This window comes from Patella vulgata, chromosome 4 (genome assembly GCF_932274485.2).
Source record: "Patella vulgata chromosome 4, xgPatVulg1.2, whole genome shotgun sequence".
Lineage (NCBI taxonomy): Eukaryota > Metazoa > Mollusca > Gastropoda > Patellidae > Patella > Patella vulgata.
This window is the reverse complement of record NC_065882.2, coordinates 76959408-76976581: the sequence shown is the minus strand read 5'-3', so window position 1 is coordinate 76976581 and position 17174 is coordinate 76959408. Positions and strand designations below refer to the sequence as shown.

At 34.6% G+C, this 17174-nt stretch overlaps 2 protein-coding genes across 2 annotated transcripts in view; one reads left to right on the top strand and one right to left on the bottom strand.

Moving 5' to 3' along the window:
* The window catches only part of LOC126818067 (DNA excision repair protein ERCC-6-like 2), a 30121-nt gene extending 28230 nt beyond the window's left edge, over positions 1-1891 (bottom strand). Inside the window, exons 1-3 of the mRNA XM_056100646.1 lie at positions 1841-1891; positions 1288-1492; positions 637-843 (exon numbers count right to left, since the gene is read on the bottom strand). Coding sequence (XP_055956621.1) covers positions 637-843; positions 1288-1339 — 259 coding nt within the window. The 5' untranslated portion in view covers positions 1340-1492; positions 1841-1891. The remainder of the gene's footprint in view (positions 1-636; positions 844-1287; positions 1493-1840) is intronic.
* Positions 1892-1988: 97 nt separating this feature from the next.
* LOC126819423 (E3 ubiquitin-protein ligase Topors) lies at positions 1989-12908 on the top strand. Its single transcript, XM_050547442.1, has 2 exons — positions 1989-2087; positions 7542-12908. Exon 2 carries the CDS (start codon positions 7554-7556, stop codon positions 11985-11987), a length of 4434 nt encoding a protein of 1477 aa, XP_050403399.1. The 5' UTR covers positions 1989-2087; positions 7542-7553; the 3' UTR covers positions 11988-12908.
* Positions 12909-17174: the final 4266 nt, after the last annotated feature.

The window sequence follows — 17174 nt, the reverse complement described above, 5'->3', positions numbered from 1 at the left end:
AAAGCACACATGGGCGTTGAGCAGCAGATCAGATTCCAATTTAGTAAATATCGCAGGCTAGCGATGACATCGAGAGTTGATTATGGTTTGGATGAGTTAATGAATAATTTAGATAACATTTCAGGCCTACAGAAAGACCTGGAATAGACAGATTTAGCTCTTGCATAAGGTATATTTAAAAAACCCTAACGTTGGTACAATTTATTTGGTGTTAGTTTCTATCTATAGTAACCACAAGCCTTATATGTGTATAACGTAAGTACAATTTATTTGATGTTAGTTTCTTCTATAGCAACAACAAGCCTTATATGTGCATCATTTATGTAAAATTAATCTGTTCTTGTACTTTCATTTTCTTTTTCTAATATACCCCTCTTCCCCCCCCCCCCCAACACTGAGGGTGAGGGGCCCCTTTGAATCCACAAAACCCCAAAGATTGGGAAATACTGACCTATATGTTAATAAATGTACTATTTATGTTGAGAAGCAATCCCTATAACCTGAACCCCTTATGTATCGCTGAGATCCCTGTTTAGATGTCCTCCTACTACTAGTCTCCAGCTACATAAGACTGACTTTACGAGAGTTGTCGTCATTTTCCACTACTTGTTTCACATGTACTATTTATTTACCTACTTTTTCTAGCGGGTGAAGGTTCTCTTTCTTGTTTTTGTATTTCTTTAATATCAAATTCCTCGTCATCCTCCTTTCCAAAATCATCAAATGTTACCAAAGCGTATATCTTGTTAGACTCCAGACATCTTCTGAGTTTTTTTATTCTACCATTGTACGTCTGCCCATCGCCAGGCCACTTAACACAACATTCGTCACCTTTACTCCATACTGTAGTAAAATAATATTCAGAGTTTTCACATGATGTGATTAAATTTGATGTGATTTAAAACTGATGTGATAAAATTTGATGTAATGTTTTTTGTTCATTGATAATGAGTATATTTTCACTTCACTAACTTGCTATTGCACAAAGGTCTTCAGCCGTAGGAGGAAGAAACCAAGAGAAGCCCCTTGCAGTTAGGCAGACTTACGTGGTTGATCATATCCCTTGTCATCCAGAAACGTGATTTTATCTATGTACTAGGAAGTCTACCTATGTGCAATGCATGCTGTTCTTTATGGATGTTTTGATGCAATAAATATTTATCTTATGTTGCTCAATGCGCATTTTAATGTTTACTTTTTATAATTTAGATGTAGACAGTTACATAAATTATATGGTATAGGCTATATCATAGGCCTACATCTATGTCACTGAACCAGAACCATTACCTTTTTCTTTTATATCCGTAGTGCTTGAGAAACTGACAATATCATCAGTCATTATTTACCAACGTAGATATTAGGAAATATTGGCTCTCATCAGCTCATAACTATAGCAAATGTACATGCATGTTGATGATCAAGCACATCCAACCAAGACAATTATAGGCTTCTACTTTCAGTTTATCATTTCCAAATCCCATCATTCATTTTCCTGCAGAAAAGAAAGAGATCTTACTCTTTTAATTATCTTGTATAAATATTTTAACCAACCATATTACACATACGGTACATTATAATAATAATCTATGACATGCCAGAAAAAGTTGTATGATTCTTTTGTGACAGGGATCCTGTTTTCTCTACTTTCGATTTCGTGGACACTACAATATTCCGGACTCTTAATATTTAGGCCGTAATTATAATCTAACCTACAAAACTTCGAATCGCCCTTTGATTAGCGTCCCTTCCTATGTATGTCAATATTGTTAGAATACTTTATTTTTCATTTTATATTCGAAAATGCGTGCATTAAATGGGCACATTTGTGCAAATAACCTACATCTTTATTGCGCCTTATCAAGTTGAACTTTTCCACCGACGAATCCCGTATGCTATGAAGACATTGTTATACTCCCTTTCATTGGCCAGTTATTTTTGGCTAACCACTCCCCATGTATGTTGCATTTAACAACATTATTACCAATATGGCTGCCAGCTGAATTAGTTGGAAAGAAGTGATATTGTTCTTGAAAATTCTAGGTCTTTCCTATCGAATTGCTGTTTTTATGTAAGATGATTTTATAAAGGTAATACCCAAGAATAATTTAGCTGGGGAGTAACATTGAAATTAATCACAATTATTTCGTTTTTGAAAGAAATAAGGTGAAAAATTATTGTTGTTATAATGATTTGATTCGACATCAACCCTAGTGACAGGGCACCCTACTGACACTGTAATGTAAAACAAAATTATCTCGAGTGTTATGCAGTACTCTGTAAAGAACAGCAGGCTACGAAGAAAGTGACAAATTATGTACACATACAGCTGGCCTAATAGTACAAGAGGACCGCAAAAGCTGTTAGTTCCCATCGTTCAGATTTTGACTTTCACTTCGATTCGATTCGCATTTCCCAACCACTGCGCCCTAGCATGTAGGCCTACACATGGGTCTTGATTCCATCTCTAAATCTCTCATTCATGGCTATACTATTTTTGGATGGTTAATTAGTCGTTAATGGTAGCCTAGCTACATGTATTTCATACTTTTTTAATTGTTTTAACTATTAACAAGGGTGAAAAATGGACCGGTAACATACCAGTAGACCTACCTGTAAATTGCAAGGGATACGGTCAAAACCCCCTCCAGTCAGAACCCCCTAGGGGGTTTTGACCTAGGTCAGATTCCCCCCTAGGTCAAAACCCCCCTAAGTCAGAACCCCCTCTGGTCAAAAACCCCCATTTTTATATTACATAATATAAAAATAATTTCAAAATTATGTTTTTTGGGTTTGTGAAGTGAAGTACACAACAAAATCGATTATTTTTATATTTTATTTGCAATTATATGGGTGAAATTATTTCCATCGGATGGTGTGCCCAATACCTTTTATGGTTTGCACACAAGTTGTAAAGTCTTTCTTGTAGATCTCCTGTTGTTTTTTGGTGGTTGTCCGCGTTAGTATTGCAGGAGTGCAGTCTTGACATTGCTGTGATCCAGATGGAGATGTTCGAGAGCCCGCCAGATTGTGGGGTCTGATATTCCCAGCAGGGAACTGAACGCCAAGACTCACATAGATTGTTAGTGCGAGACCCACCACCAAGTGTTGTCAGATGAACGTTCCAGAGTTCTGCTGGGAATAGGGTTGGGTATAGGAGATTTTAAATTGTAGCACCATGACTTCAGTTGAGATTGATCAGATAATTGCTTTTCACTTGAACGATTACAATAACTGTGGCTATGTTATTCCTAGTAAAAAGCAGATTATATTATGTTAATTGTGTGGTCAATTGTCTTAGTTGGTCATTATATTTTTTTTTTAAATAATAATATTTTATTTTTCAGATATTTATTTTTAAATAATAATAAATAAAGGAAATAAATTAATAAAAAAATAAATAAATAAAAAGGGGGTATTGTCCGTTTTTAATTTATGACCAAGGGGGTTATGACCTAGGGGGTTTTGACCAGAGGGGGTTTTGACATGGACCCAAATTGCAAAGTCATTTATGGGAGCTACCAGATTGTTCTACTGCATAATGAACTTTTTAACATTAGAGAGGTTTCGCAACTTTACATTTACACTTAGACGGTTAAACATCATCAGTTTTTGTGACGTATGACGTGAAGCGCACGTTATAAAAGTGGGTGCCGACAAATAACAGCCTCTATAACTGTAAGTTCACAACACATAGCTAAACCTTGCTTAATTTATATAATTCAGTCCATAATTGTGTCGTGGTGGTCATGAACTAAATCCACAGAGAAGACTTCTGCTTCATGTAAACATGCCCTGTACTTCATTTATTTTCTTGCAAGAGGCCGTGACAAAACGTGCGTGCTTTACTAATCTCATCTTTAACAATCTATCCGTGATGAAGGCCTATCAAGATCGTGGACCAAGTTGGTGCGCCAACTACTAAGTGTAACTGTAAGTGGGTATTTAGCGAAATGTCATAATGTACAATTTCCACTTACTAAATGTAAGTGTAACTGTTAAGTTGCGAAATCTCTCTAATCTTACAGTTTTCACACTTTTACCTAATAAACAGGAAGTAATCTAAATAGGTGTTGTGATAGAATTTTAACCTTGTGCTACTAATATACACATACATGTACATGTAGCCTACATCATATATGTAGATTTTGTCGTCGCCCCTGTCCGTCCGTCCGTCTGTCCGTCCACAATTGTTTGTGGACACTCTACAGGTCACAATTCTTATCCGATTTTGATGAAACTTGAAATTTAGGTTTATGTCCAAAAGATCTTGGTTTCTTTCGATATTGGCATGTATCGGATCGAAACTTCATGGATTGTGGTCCCTGATTGTACGAAAAATCACGTTTTTAGCTTGTGGACACTCGAGAGGTCACAATTTTCAGCTGATTTTATTGAAACTTGAAATGCATGTTAATAACCCAACGATCTTGGTTCCTTTCGATATTTGCGCATATCAGATCATAACTTCCTGAATTATGGCCCCTGATTGTACGAAAAATCGCGTTTTTAGCTTGTGGTTCCTCTAGAGGTCACAAATATTATCCGATTTAAAAAAACGTTTGAATATATCACTATAACACCGTAGTGATGGTTGATTTCAAATCAGACCAAAACTGCCAGACAAAATGGCCGTCCCTCGTACGCTACAATATGGTATAAGGCTGTGTACCCTCTAGAGGTCACAATTTTATTCCGATTTTGATGAAACTTGAAATACATGTTTATAACCCAAAGATCTTGGTTCCTTTAGATATTCACGCATATCGGAACGTATCTTCCTGGATTATTATTTTTTAGCTCGTTCTCTGTCCATCTCTTGCAAAATGTGGGTGTATCTTGCATGGCAACCACTTGTTATGTTTAATAAGTGTTCTATAAATTATAACATCACGGCAAAAGCAAGTTTTTAATTGAGGAGCAGTGATAAAAACTGTTGTTTTAACTGTGTGACGTAAGGAATGAATCCTACATTTTCTTTAAGTAATATTATAAAATTCTTAATCCAACTGTAACGTTGTATAACTGGGAAGTTACTTAGTATGACACTTAAAACATAAAATATAAATTTGTTGTGTATTAAGTAACCATAAAAGGATGAGATACTTGAAGGCCATTGTTTTTGGTTTGTCACCTTGAGATTAAGATTAAGTGTAATAATAAAATTATATTGTCATTTAATCTTAACTGATTGACTGTATAATTATCTACAAATTAGCACTAATCTTAGATTACAATATACTTCTTTTCAGAAATCCACATTTTAGGTTACATGTCTGAAAAAGGGTTGTTGGCCTACTTGTAAATAAAAAGTAATTAAAGAAAATGTTTAATGCTTTCTTATTATGATCAGTTAATCCTGATTTAAATCTTTTTTTTATTAAAATTCCAATGAAATGGTTTTGTGTGATAGTTAATTTACTTCTTTAAGGTTTATCATATTGGAAATAATACATGTATTTGTATGTGCCATGAAAAGTTAATTGAAGAGTAATTGAAATGATTTTTGGAATCTAATTAAAGATACATTATGTAAGATTTAGATAAATTGCTAGCCATTCTTACTATAATAGTTCGAAAATAGATAATGTAAAATTAATAATTTGAAAATTTCATTCCAATTACTCTATTGCGAGCGAAGATATTAACCTTTGAAGGTTTGACAAAATGTGTGCATTAATTTCAACCACCGTACTGGTTGTTTGAAGCTAAGTCTCGCTCCTCCATTTTTAGCTTAAATCAAAATGTGACTGAACTGTTCTAATCTATTTAACATCGGAGAAATCCGATGCCATTTAGACCTAAAGAAAGACCTGCAATAGGCAGATTTAGCTCTTGCATAATGTATGTTTAATTACATTTCCGTTTCTCATTACTTTTGAAATCTTCCATTATGCATTACATGGCCATTACTGTAATGATTACATTCCATTTTCATTATCGAAATCCTGGCAGCAACTTCCGATATTTAAAGCTATACTGACATGTTTTAAATCCAGCCACATAGACAATTTATGAATATGCACCTGGTCTACTAAAACAATTTTCATTCACTTATGCATGTATATATGGTAATATATTTTAGTATTTATATACATGTCATGTATACTCTATTTTTATCTATAATAACGCTTACATTGCAATAAATATATACAAATTAATTTTATATGTGTCTACGGTTACTGCCAAATAAATTTCGGGATGTCATTTTTTTTAAACTTCCGTATGTACATGTAGGTCGAAACAGAGTATAAGACGAATGCCGGACTTCTGCTGAAAAATGTATCGACTTATACCCCGAAAAATACAATAATTTTGGAGGCATTTGCAACAGGTACGGGTCGGCATGCTTTCATTCTATCCTGTTACGACAACGCATAATTTTATAGGAATATTACTGACATAAATTTGAATACCGTACAGGAATTAAATTTGAAAAATAACCTGGTGCACCTTTTTTTTATTACGTATGAAGTTGAATATTTTGTTGACACATGATTTTTGATTGTGGTCTGAAAACACCTGCTTAAAGGGCCAATCCTAATAATATTTTAGAGAATAAAACTTCTTAATTTTGTGTTAAAATCCCTTAAAATCCTCTACCTAAGGGCCGAGCAGCTGACTCAATATTTGTGATACATTTTCAAACAACGTAAACCCGTCAGTCTTCATCTGGAAATCGAGACCGGTGTCCCAAGCTGTATTGTATGGTGTCTGAATAAAATCAGACTTTTTTTTAGAAAAATAACGTTTAGGTGAAATGTACCTTTCGTTAGCAAATACAGCATGTGGGTCATTCACTGTATAGACCTCTAAAGGAATGGGAATCGATTATCAGGTCACCCAAAGAAAAAATTCACCCAAAATCTTAAAAGGGTTACGTGTCCGGATAAGCATTTTTGAAGTTCACATCCAAACAACTCAATATTTTGCGCTGAAATTTTGAGACAAGATAAATCACCATTCCTCCATATTTTGGCGCTTAAATTTCATACGTAATCAGACTTTTATTTTTGAGACTCTGTTCAAATCGGGATAGTCCCTTTAAATAACGATTGGTGGTCTAATGCTAATCTGATGTCTTGTTAACACAATACTGATTGGTAGTCTAATGCTAATATAATGTCTGGTTAACACAATAGTGATTGGTGGTTTAATGCTAATATATTGTCTCGTTAACACAATACTGATTGGTGGTCTAATGCTAATATAATGTTTCGTTAACACAATAGTGATTGGTGGTTTAATGTAAATATAATGTTTCATTAACTGATTGGTGGTACATGTATAATACTAGTTTAATGGTTGATGCCGAGAAAGTTCATCAGGATTTTCTGGCGTGGTTTCCCCATTTTAGTGGTGCAGGACGGAGGGCCTGACAAGAGCAGCTGTCTAGTCGTTTGAATGGTACCTCATGGGTTTTCGCCAGGTTCTCCGGTTTCTTCCCACAGCTAAAGACCCTCTTGCTTGGTGTGTTTTTTGTTACTTGCCCTTTGCTTTAAAAAACTTTAATAATTGTTGGTTTTTTTTGTGTCTTATTTCAGATATTGATCATCATGGCTGACTCTAGTACCATTACACGTTCCAAGAAAAAGAAGTCTTCTCACAAATCTAAGAAAAAGAACGAAACCCCAACAAAGGAGTTATCTCCCCTTCCACCTCCAGAAACAGGAAATGAACCACCCAAAGCAGATACACCAACTAGATCCACCAATTCACCAGATCCCAATTGTGCCATCTGCCTTGGTAAACTAGAGAACAAATCTTTCACAGATAGCTGTTTTCACATGTTCTGTTTTGTGTGTTTATTAGAATGGTCCAAAGTTAAAAATGAATGTCCACTTTGTAAACAATCGTTTAAGAGTATTATTCATAATGTGAGATCCTATGAAGACTATGACCAATATCATTTGTCCATGTATAGGAGTAATCATTCTCCAGAACATCCATATAGTCGAAGTTTCAGATACAGAACGACTTTGACTGAAGATCGGGTACTTAATCTCAGGAGCAGGGTTATTGGGAACCCAGTAACAGATCCAGAAACTGTGTTACAACTCCAAGCTATTGGAGCTTCTCCCCATGTCCTTCGTGCGACAGACTTTAATGCCAGACAGGATTGGAATAGAAGACGCCAAGCTTCAACTTCGGACTTTCGTAGACGAATTTATACCAATGGTATGCGCTTATCTGGGGTTAGGGGAACAAATGGTCGAGTAAGGGACATAAGTCCTGCCTTCTTCACAGCTAATCCTGCCTTGACACATCGTCTAGTACCTTGGCTGAATCGGGAACTTAATGCTCTTCTGTTTAACCAGGAATCACACGTTCAGTTTGTTTTAGAGCTAATAATGGGTCTCATTAAAAGATTTGAAATTAACAGCGAAGACTTTTACCAACACATCTCCCCATTTATTGGAAGACACACCAGACATTTTGTGCATGAATTTCAAATGTTTGCCATGTCTCCATATTGTATGACTATTCACGATAAGAAGGCGATATATCAACAACAAACTGAGTCTGTGTCCTCTGATACTGATACTGTTAATTCTATTAGTGATGAGGATAGTGATGTTCAGATTGTTTCAACAGAGGCAGCCCCATCTGTACCTTCAAGAGAATTTTTAAACCTACCCGATATTAGTGCTGAAGTTCAGGTCAGAAGTTCTAATTTCAGTTTTTGGGGAGGTCCAAGTTATCTGTCAACATCCTCCTGGCATTCTCCAACTCCTGGACCCTCCTGGCAGTTTGAACAAATTCCTCCACCGCAACCGGTTAGAAATTTTATTCCTGCTTTAGGTCGATCTGTTGGTTTAACCGAAACTGAAATTGATTCAAGTAGTGACTCTGCTAGTAGTGCAGGAAGTGCCATCGTGTTTGTAGCATATGATAAACCTTGGGAGGAACGTTCTCCCATAAGTCTTTCAACTGACTCAGAAAGTGAAGTACTAATAGCAAATAAAACATCAAAGAAAAAAGAAAGCAAATCTAAAAAACAAAAGTCCAAAAAGTCACATAGGACAAAAGATAAGTCTTCTGAGGCAACATCAGTAGCAGCAACTGATACTCCTGCAGATCAACAGACTGAAAAACCAGTTGAAACACCAGCTGATGCGTCTGAAAGACCTTCCGAGGAACCCTCTACTTCCCTTGGAAATTCAGATGTTCACAGGAAAAAATCAAAGCATAAATCGAAGTCTTATAGGGATTCCCATTACTCTAAAAGAATTAACATTCTGTTTCACAGAAGATCAACATCCCCGGAGATATCAGATAGTGGGCGTAAAAAAGAAACAGTATCTTATTCATCAGAATTGGTTAATTCTCCTCACTCATCATTAAGCTCAAAACGTAAGCATCATGATCATAAATCTGCTAACTTAGCAGATGATGGTGAAGCTCATCACAATATATCTTCATCTGCTTCTAGATCCAGATCACCAGAAAACAATAAAAAGCACAAGAAAAAGAGCAGGAAGGAGTCCAGAAGTCCAAGTGTAGAAATCATCAGTGTACATCACAAGGACAAGTCCAAAAAGAAACACAAAAAGCACAAGCATAAACATAAAAGTTCCCACAAGCACCATAACAAGACTGTTGCTAGTACTGTTGTTGTGGCAGAACCTACTGACATCATTCGAAGTGAAAAAACAACACCAGAAACATCCTCACAAAATTCTTCCACTTGCGCCACTACGTCATCCGAAGCAAGTTTGTCTACCAGATCATTTACTGATGCTCTGTCTGGTATCTGTGATACATTGACACCAGTTGAGATTGCAACCAGTATTGCTAAAAAGACAACTGGAATAGAAGGCAGTTTAGTTAGTACCACAGATGAAGTCCTAGATTTAACTTCAGTCAATCCAGAGGAATTGGATGATGACATTTTAGATGTGGTATCCACAATAGATGCTGCAGGTTCCATTGAAGCTACAAATCTTTCTCTACAGTCTTTGGAAGAACAAAATGGTGCAATGTCTTTCAAAAAACATCCCTCAGGTCATAAAAGGTCGCATACAAGAAGGATTTCAGAAACAAACACATCTCTTTCATTACCTCTGCCTGATGTGATGATGCATGGTGATCCATTATTTAGTCATGGTGCAGGATCTGTTTTGTATTCCAATGTTTTGGAGAGTTTTCAGTGTGCCTTTTCTGGTTATAACCCACACGCGTGGTACAGACAACCACCACACTACACCAGTGCTCTTTCAAATAATAAACCGTTAAATCTTGGTCTTCGACCATCCTCAACAACCCAATCAAATCCTTTAAATTTAGCAAATACAATTTTAGATCGTGACTCTGTCCCACTGGACCTAACACAAGTTCAGCAGGCAGATAGTACAAAACCTAATAATATGGATCTGACCCTGTCAAGTAGTGGCAATGAAGAAACAGATACAGAAATCGTGTCTCCTGTTTTGGATGTTGTAAGTTTTGATAAAGAAGGTACCGGGAATCTCCCACAATCTTCCACTGCAGAGAAACGAGGTAGTCCACCTGATGATGCTGTAATAAATGTCATAGATTTATCCCCAACTGAAATACAAAGTTCTGACTCAGAGCAAATGGTACATTCATCTCATGATACCATCAACAGCTCCAAGTCTGAAACAGATAATGTTATTGAATTGGACTTAAGCAAAAAAAGTAACGATTATGATGACTCCGATGCTGAGACCGACATTTATAGACTTGATAATTCACAGTCAGATATCGATGTTAATATTCTTTCAGATCAGCAAATTTCGGACGAAGATCCCGAAATTCGTTCTTCGACAAGTATGTTAAATTGCAATTCTATTAATGCACAAAGTTCGCCAGAAGTTCATATATCGGACAAAAAAGATGACATTCTTTTAGCAAAGTGTCCAGTATTGAAAAAAAATGGAGTGAAAACAGATACAGATATGTTAGAAATAAACATGAAACGAATAACGAACAATTATAATCACTTTGACAACAATTTAAGGACAAACAATGTTGTAAATAATGTCACATATTCAAAAACAACAACAACTATCAATTCAAATAGTAAACCATCATCAACAAGTGCATTTAAAGACTGTAACCTAGCGTTACCAATTTATTTAGAATACCCCAATGTTACATCATCTTTACATCATGTAAAAAAACCCAACGATTATGGATTTATTGGCTCATCTTTAAATCTAAAACCTTTCGCAAAACAGCTTCAAGATTCCAATGTGTACAGTAATGGAGTTTCTGATTCGTGTGATTTAAAGATATCCACAGAAACACAAAAGTTAGACAAAGTGACACCAAGTAAATTACTGAAGTGCACAGGTGATTCATCAAGTGATATTAAACTTCTTTCAAATGATTTACGATTAGGTGAAACCAAACCTGTGTCAAGTGAATTACAATCCAGAGATTACAAATCTATGGGAAGTGAATTACAAACTAGCCAGTATGAAAGTATAAGTAGTAGCTTCAGATCAGCATCAAATGCATTTTACTCAAGTGATCTAAATGCTAGTAATTTCAAAACACAAAGTGAATTAAAATTTAGCGATCACAAATCTTCAAAACGTGAATTACATTCTAATGACATAAAAAAAACAAGTGAATTACAATCTTACAATGGTGATCAACCATCTACAAGTCAATTGCAAACAAATTCAAATGAGTTCAATCCATCAGTACTAACCAATGAATCGGAATCAACTTCGTATGAATCGGATATTTTAACTAATACCGCAAATAATTTTAAGAATTCATACAACACTCAGTTTTGTGATGTATCGAAATCATTGATTAACACGACGGAACTTTCTAATACTGATAGTGTGACGCCCTCTAATGACACTCCAGCATCTAAATTTCCAATATTTTGGAAGAAGAAGGCTACATCTCTTGTTGATTCATCATGGAGAGAAGACGTATCAGCTGAAGAAAGTACAGAAAGCGAATCAGAAAGTAATATTGACGATAGTGATGAAATTGACCCAGTAGATTGAATATTAATATCATTAATTATGACTGGGACCTTAAAATATTTTTGTTTTATGTTTTCTTGAATTAGGCCCCAGAATGACCGGAGACCTTTATCAGATTCAGTTGCTTATTTGATCGGCATAAGCACACTTAAAACTAGTTGAAGGCATTGCTCCTAATTACAAAGTCGACACAAGTCCTGCTTAATTCTTTAAAATTTATGCTATAATTTGAAATAAGTTCAATTAAGTTTTTTTTAATTAAAATAGATGATTAAATTGGATTGATCTGATGTATTATTACAAGCTCCTTTTGTTTTAAAGTACTGTACGATATTAAACATCAATACATTAAAGATACATTATGTAAGATTTAGATAAAGAGCTAGCCATTCTTGCTATAATAGTTCGAACATAGTTAATGTAAAATGAATAATTTGAAAATTTCATTCAAATTACTCTATTACGAGCGAAGATATTAGCCTTTGAAGGTTTGGCAAGACGTGTGCAATAATTTCAACCACTGTACTGGTTGTTCAAAGCTAAGTCTCACTCCTCCATTTTTAGCTTAAATCAAAATATGGCTGAACTGTTCTAATCTATTTAATATCGGAGAAATCTAATAGCATCGAGAGTTGATTATGGACTGGATAAGTTAATTAATGTCTAATTAATAATTTAGAAATCATTTCAGGCCTAAAGACAGACCTGCAATAGGCAGATTTCGCTCTTGCATAATGTATGTTTAAGTTTACCAAACTGACTCTAGTACAGTGTATGTGGAATAACTATTACTGGGTTATTAACATTATCTGTATCATGCTGAGTGGATATTTACATAGGGATTACCTACATACATGTATCTATCTGTATTAATATTTGCGGCTGTCATTTGTTTGTCTGTCCAGGGTTGGCGGCTACACTAGGGTTGTCCCAAGGCTAAAATTTTGTTTTGTTTATTTTAGTTTATATGATAAATAATAATCCAATTAAAACACAGACCCTATTTTGTTTCGTTTTTTATAGTTCAAAATTTTGTTTTACTTGTCTTTACTACACTAGAATCTAGAAGGGTTGTTATATAAACCGCATTTTGGTTGATGTAAGGGATTAGCCAATGAAACGGTCTGTGGGTAAACCTCTAGAAACGTCAACGCTGATTAATCAATGTCTGATGTCATAGGGTCAAAAGCCACTCGTACGACCCCTGAAACGACCTTCCACTACAACCGGTCAGATCCTCATGTAGTATAGAAGCCATCGAAAGTATAAAAAATCTAAACGAAATATAGATTTGTATTTTAATCAAATTGGCTAGATAACAACTTATTGTATTCCATAGAATAGTGACCTGTATACTCTAATTCAATTACTAAATGCCGTTAAAACAGTTTAACAACTTATGAAGTCTTGTTGAAATGTCACAGTCTATTAAACTATGGTAATTGTTATTCGGAAATGGTGCTGTATTAGATTTTGTCCCAATTTCTAAATGCTGTACAAAGACTCTAATAAATATCAGGGTATTTTGTGGGGGTCAGTGTCTATACACACTTGGTCATTCTTTAAACAGTGCATTAGGCTTTACTGAGAGAACATATACATGTAAGACTGTATATTTTGGACTGGCCTCAAACAGGATTACATCAAGTCACAGATAAACACATTGTTTGACTGACTCTAGAATGCTCAAATGGAAATGAAATGAAATTGGGTTTAAAGCCCCATGCCATGTACTTTCCCTCAAGCAAGTGGGATTATGAGGACTTCAAGTATTTAAATGGTTAAAATCACCAAAATGATGTTATTTTTGCATTTGAGCATCTCGGATTATGTAAATTGTTTTAATGACATTTAGTAATTGAACTGGAATAATATACAGGTCACAATTCTATGGAATACAATTACCGCTCAGTAATAAGCAGTAATTGTATTCCATAGAATTATTACTTGGATTATGTAATTGACTGTTTGACAGATAATCTCAAATATTTATACATGTTTACTATCTTTAGAGTGCATTTAATGAAATCAATATTTTTTAACAACAGACTGCTTTATGGACAGCATTCACAAAGTTTATTAACTGCAACATTTCAATGCTTGATAACCATGAGAGTAACCTCATGGAAATGTTGCAGTTAATTAACCTAGTGAATGTTGTCCATAAAGCTGTCTGTTATTATTTATACATGTTGTTGAAAGTATGCATCTGTGTCTCATCAATCGTCACAGGACAAATGTTATTAAAGATTGAATTTTAGGCCAAGCCTCGATCATCATTACTAAAGCCGGTACGATAAAAAACAGTCTTTATAATCCATTTTGACGTTAAATCATCCATCACAAAAGATTATGGTCTGGATAAGTTAATTATTGTCTAATTGATAATTTAGATAACATTTAAGGCTCTTGCATAATGTATGTTTAATGAACTATAACACATTCTTATGGAAAACAGCTACTAACATATTTGATCAAGGTCTTGAAGAGTATTCTCTCAATGCTATCAAATTATTACTAGCCGTTTTTCCTGCATGTGTTTTATAGTTTATAACTCCACTCAGTTACTAAATGCCACTGAATGATTAACGATAGTTGCAATTTTTAAAAGTTCAAAATAAATATGTTAAAATAAAGCCTTGAATCACATGGAATCCACACACAGCCCTACTTTGTTAAAGAATGATCTTATCAAAGGGGCATTATGGAAGATTAGATAGAGACCTGTCAGTTCTTACTGTAATAGTTAAAATCTAGATCATATAAAGGGAATATGCTGAAAATTTCAATCAAATTGCTTCACTCTGAACTGAGATATTAGTGTTTGAATTTTAGGCCTAGTCTCGATCATCATTACTAAAGTCGGTACAATAAAAAAACAGTCTCGATTATCCATTTTTGGATTAAATCATCAATGGGCGTTGAGCAGCAGATCGGATTCAAATCCAGTGAAAATCCAACACATAAGATGGCATCAAGAGTTGATTATGGTCGTTTCATGATAATAAATGTCTAATTAATATTTTATGTAATATTCAGGCCTCAAGAAAGACTTGCAACAGGCAGATTTAGCTCTTGCATAATATATGTTTAATCCTATAATCCACTACTGCCATGGAGCATATAGAAAACAAACAAGGTAGATTTTCTATTATTTCCAAGTTATTATTTTAAGTGCTAGAATGATTCCTATGATTCTAGGCGGAGGGGGTGTGCATGGCCGAATGGTCAGCATGTGCGCGCTGTTTCATAAGGCCTGTCATTGGGTCAACTGCCGTGGTTTCGCATCCCCAGTTGTACATGACAAGGAGTAGGGTTGCCTGTCCAACCTCATGGGTTTTCTCCGGGTTCTCCATTTTCCTCCCACTGCTAAAGACCCCTAAGTGCAAGCGAATTATTAAAATATTAAATTAGAAACCATATGTTAGTCCTGAAATGACCTAGTTTGTGTCAAGTAGAGTTAAGCCCCATTTCTCTCTCTCTCCCCTATGATTATATAGTAGTGATTTGACAACCTTTTAAACAATAGATATAAGAATAATTATTTTTGATTTTCTTACAAAATATGCAACTATCGCTTTAAATAAGTGAAATGTTGTAATTATATTATTAAGTCAGTAGTAGAATGTTGTAATTATTCGAATACAGTGTGTAATATTTACAGTAAACACAATGACATTGATGACGTAAAAACGATAGATTATCAGCCATTAACTCGAGTACAATCAGGATGTCAGGGACTTTTTGACATCATCTCCACAGTTCAGGTCATATTCTCTGTGTGATAACTACATACATGTGTATTAAAACCTCAGTAATAGTATGTTATTTGTAGGTTCGCTAAAATATCAAATTTCTCACAGTTTTATACATGTTAATATGTACTTAGATTCATTTAAACATACATTATGCAAGAGGTAAATCTGCCTATTTCAGGTCTTTCTATAAGCCTAAAATGTTATATAAACTATTAATTAGACATTTATTAACAAAACAAGACCATAATCAACTCTCGATGGTATCGCACACTCAAGATTTTAATTGGATTAAAACGGTTTGCCATTTAAAAGTTTGATTTAAAAATGGAAAAGCGAGGCTAAGTCTCGAATATACCAGTGCCCTGGTTACCACAATGCACACATCTTGTCAAAACTACAAACAGTGATAACTTGTCTCAGAATGAAGTTATATGAGTGAAATTTTCAATTTTTTCATTTTACATTAGCTATTTTTGAGCTATTATAGCAAGAATGGTCAGCTCTTTAAGAAATCAAAATTGATCAGAACTTTGTAAATATTTATAATAAATTGAACCATTCAGACTGATAATCCTACTAGTGATTAAAGTTTCACAAAATTGTAATTTGCAAGGGATTCATATAGGGCCTTCCTATAGCCTTAAATGATACATCGAGCCTGTATAAGGCTCTGTAGTCTTTCAATGTCTATAAGGGTTCAGTTACTCTCAGTTAAAGATACATTGTGGAAGATTAGATAAAGAGCTGGCAGTTCTTACTATAATAGTTTTAAAAAAAATAGATACCGTAAATAGAATATGCTGAAAATTTCAGTCAAATTGCTCCAATCTGAAACTAGATATTAGCTTTTGAATTTTAGGCCTAGTCTCGATCATCATTACTAAAGTCGGTACGATAAAAAACATAGTCTCGATTATCCATTTTTGGATTTAATCAACAATGAGCATTGAGCAGAAGATCGGATTCAAATCCAGTGAAAATCCGACACATAAGATGGTACCGAGAGTTGATTAAGATCTTTTCGTGTTAATTAATGTCTAACTAATAGTTTATATAACATGTCAAGTCTAATGAAAGACCTGCAATAGGCAGATTTAGCTCTTGCATAATGTATGTTTAAGTCTAGGGTATAAAATCAAACTGTATTATTGTTGTCTATTGTTTGAATCAAATGTAATATATTGCTTGTATATAGTGTACATTTGTATCCTTAATTTTGAATGAACAATCAATGATGAATAATTTATGATAAAAATATAAATAAATCACGAAAATGTTTTTTAATTTTTCTGCTGTTTTATTATATGCACCTAGATTTGAATTAAGGTTTGGGCTTTAGGGGCTGCAGCCTTTGTGTCTCCAGGGGGGTGTCCTAGATTCGGTGAACTGTCGATTATTCGAACACAAACATCAGAGAATGAGACCATATATCAAAGAAATCATATATCAA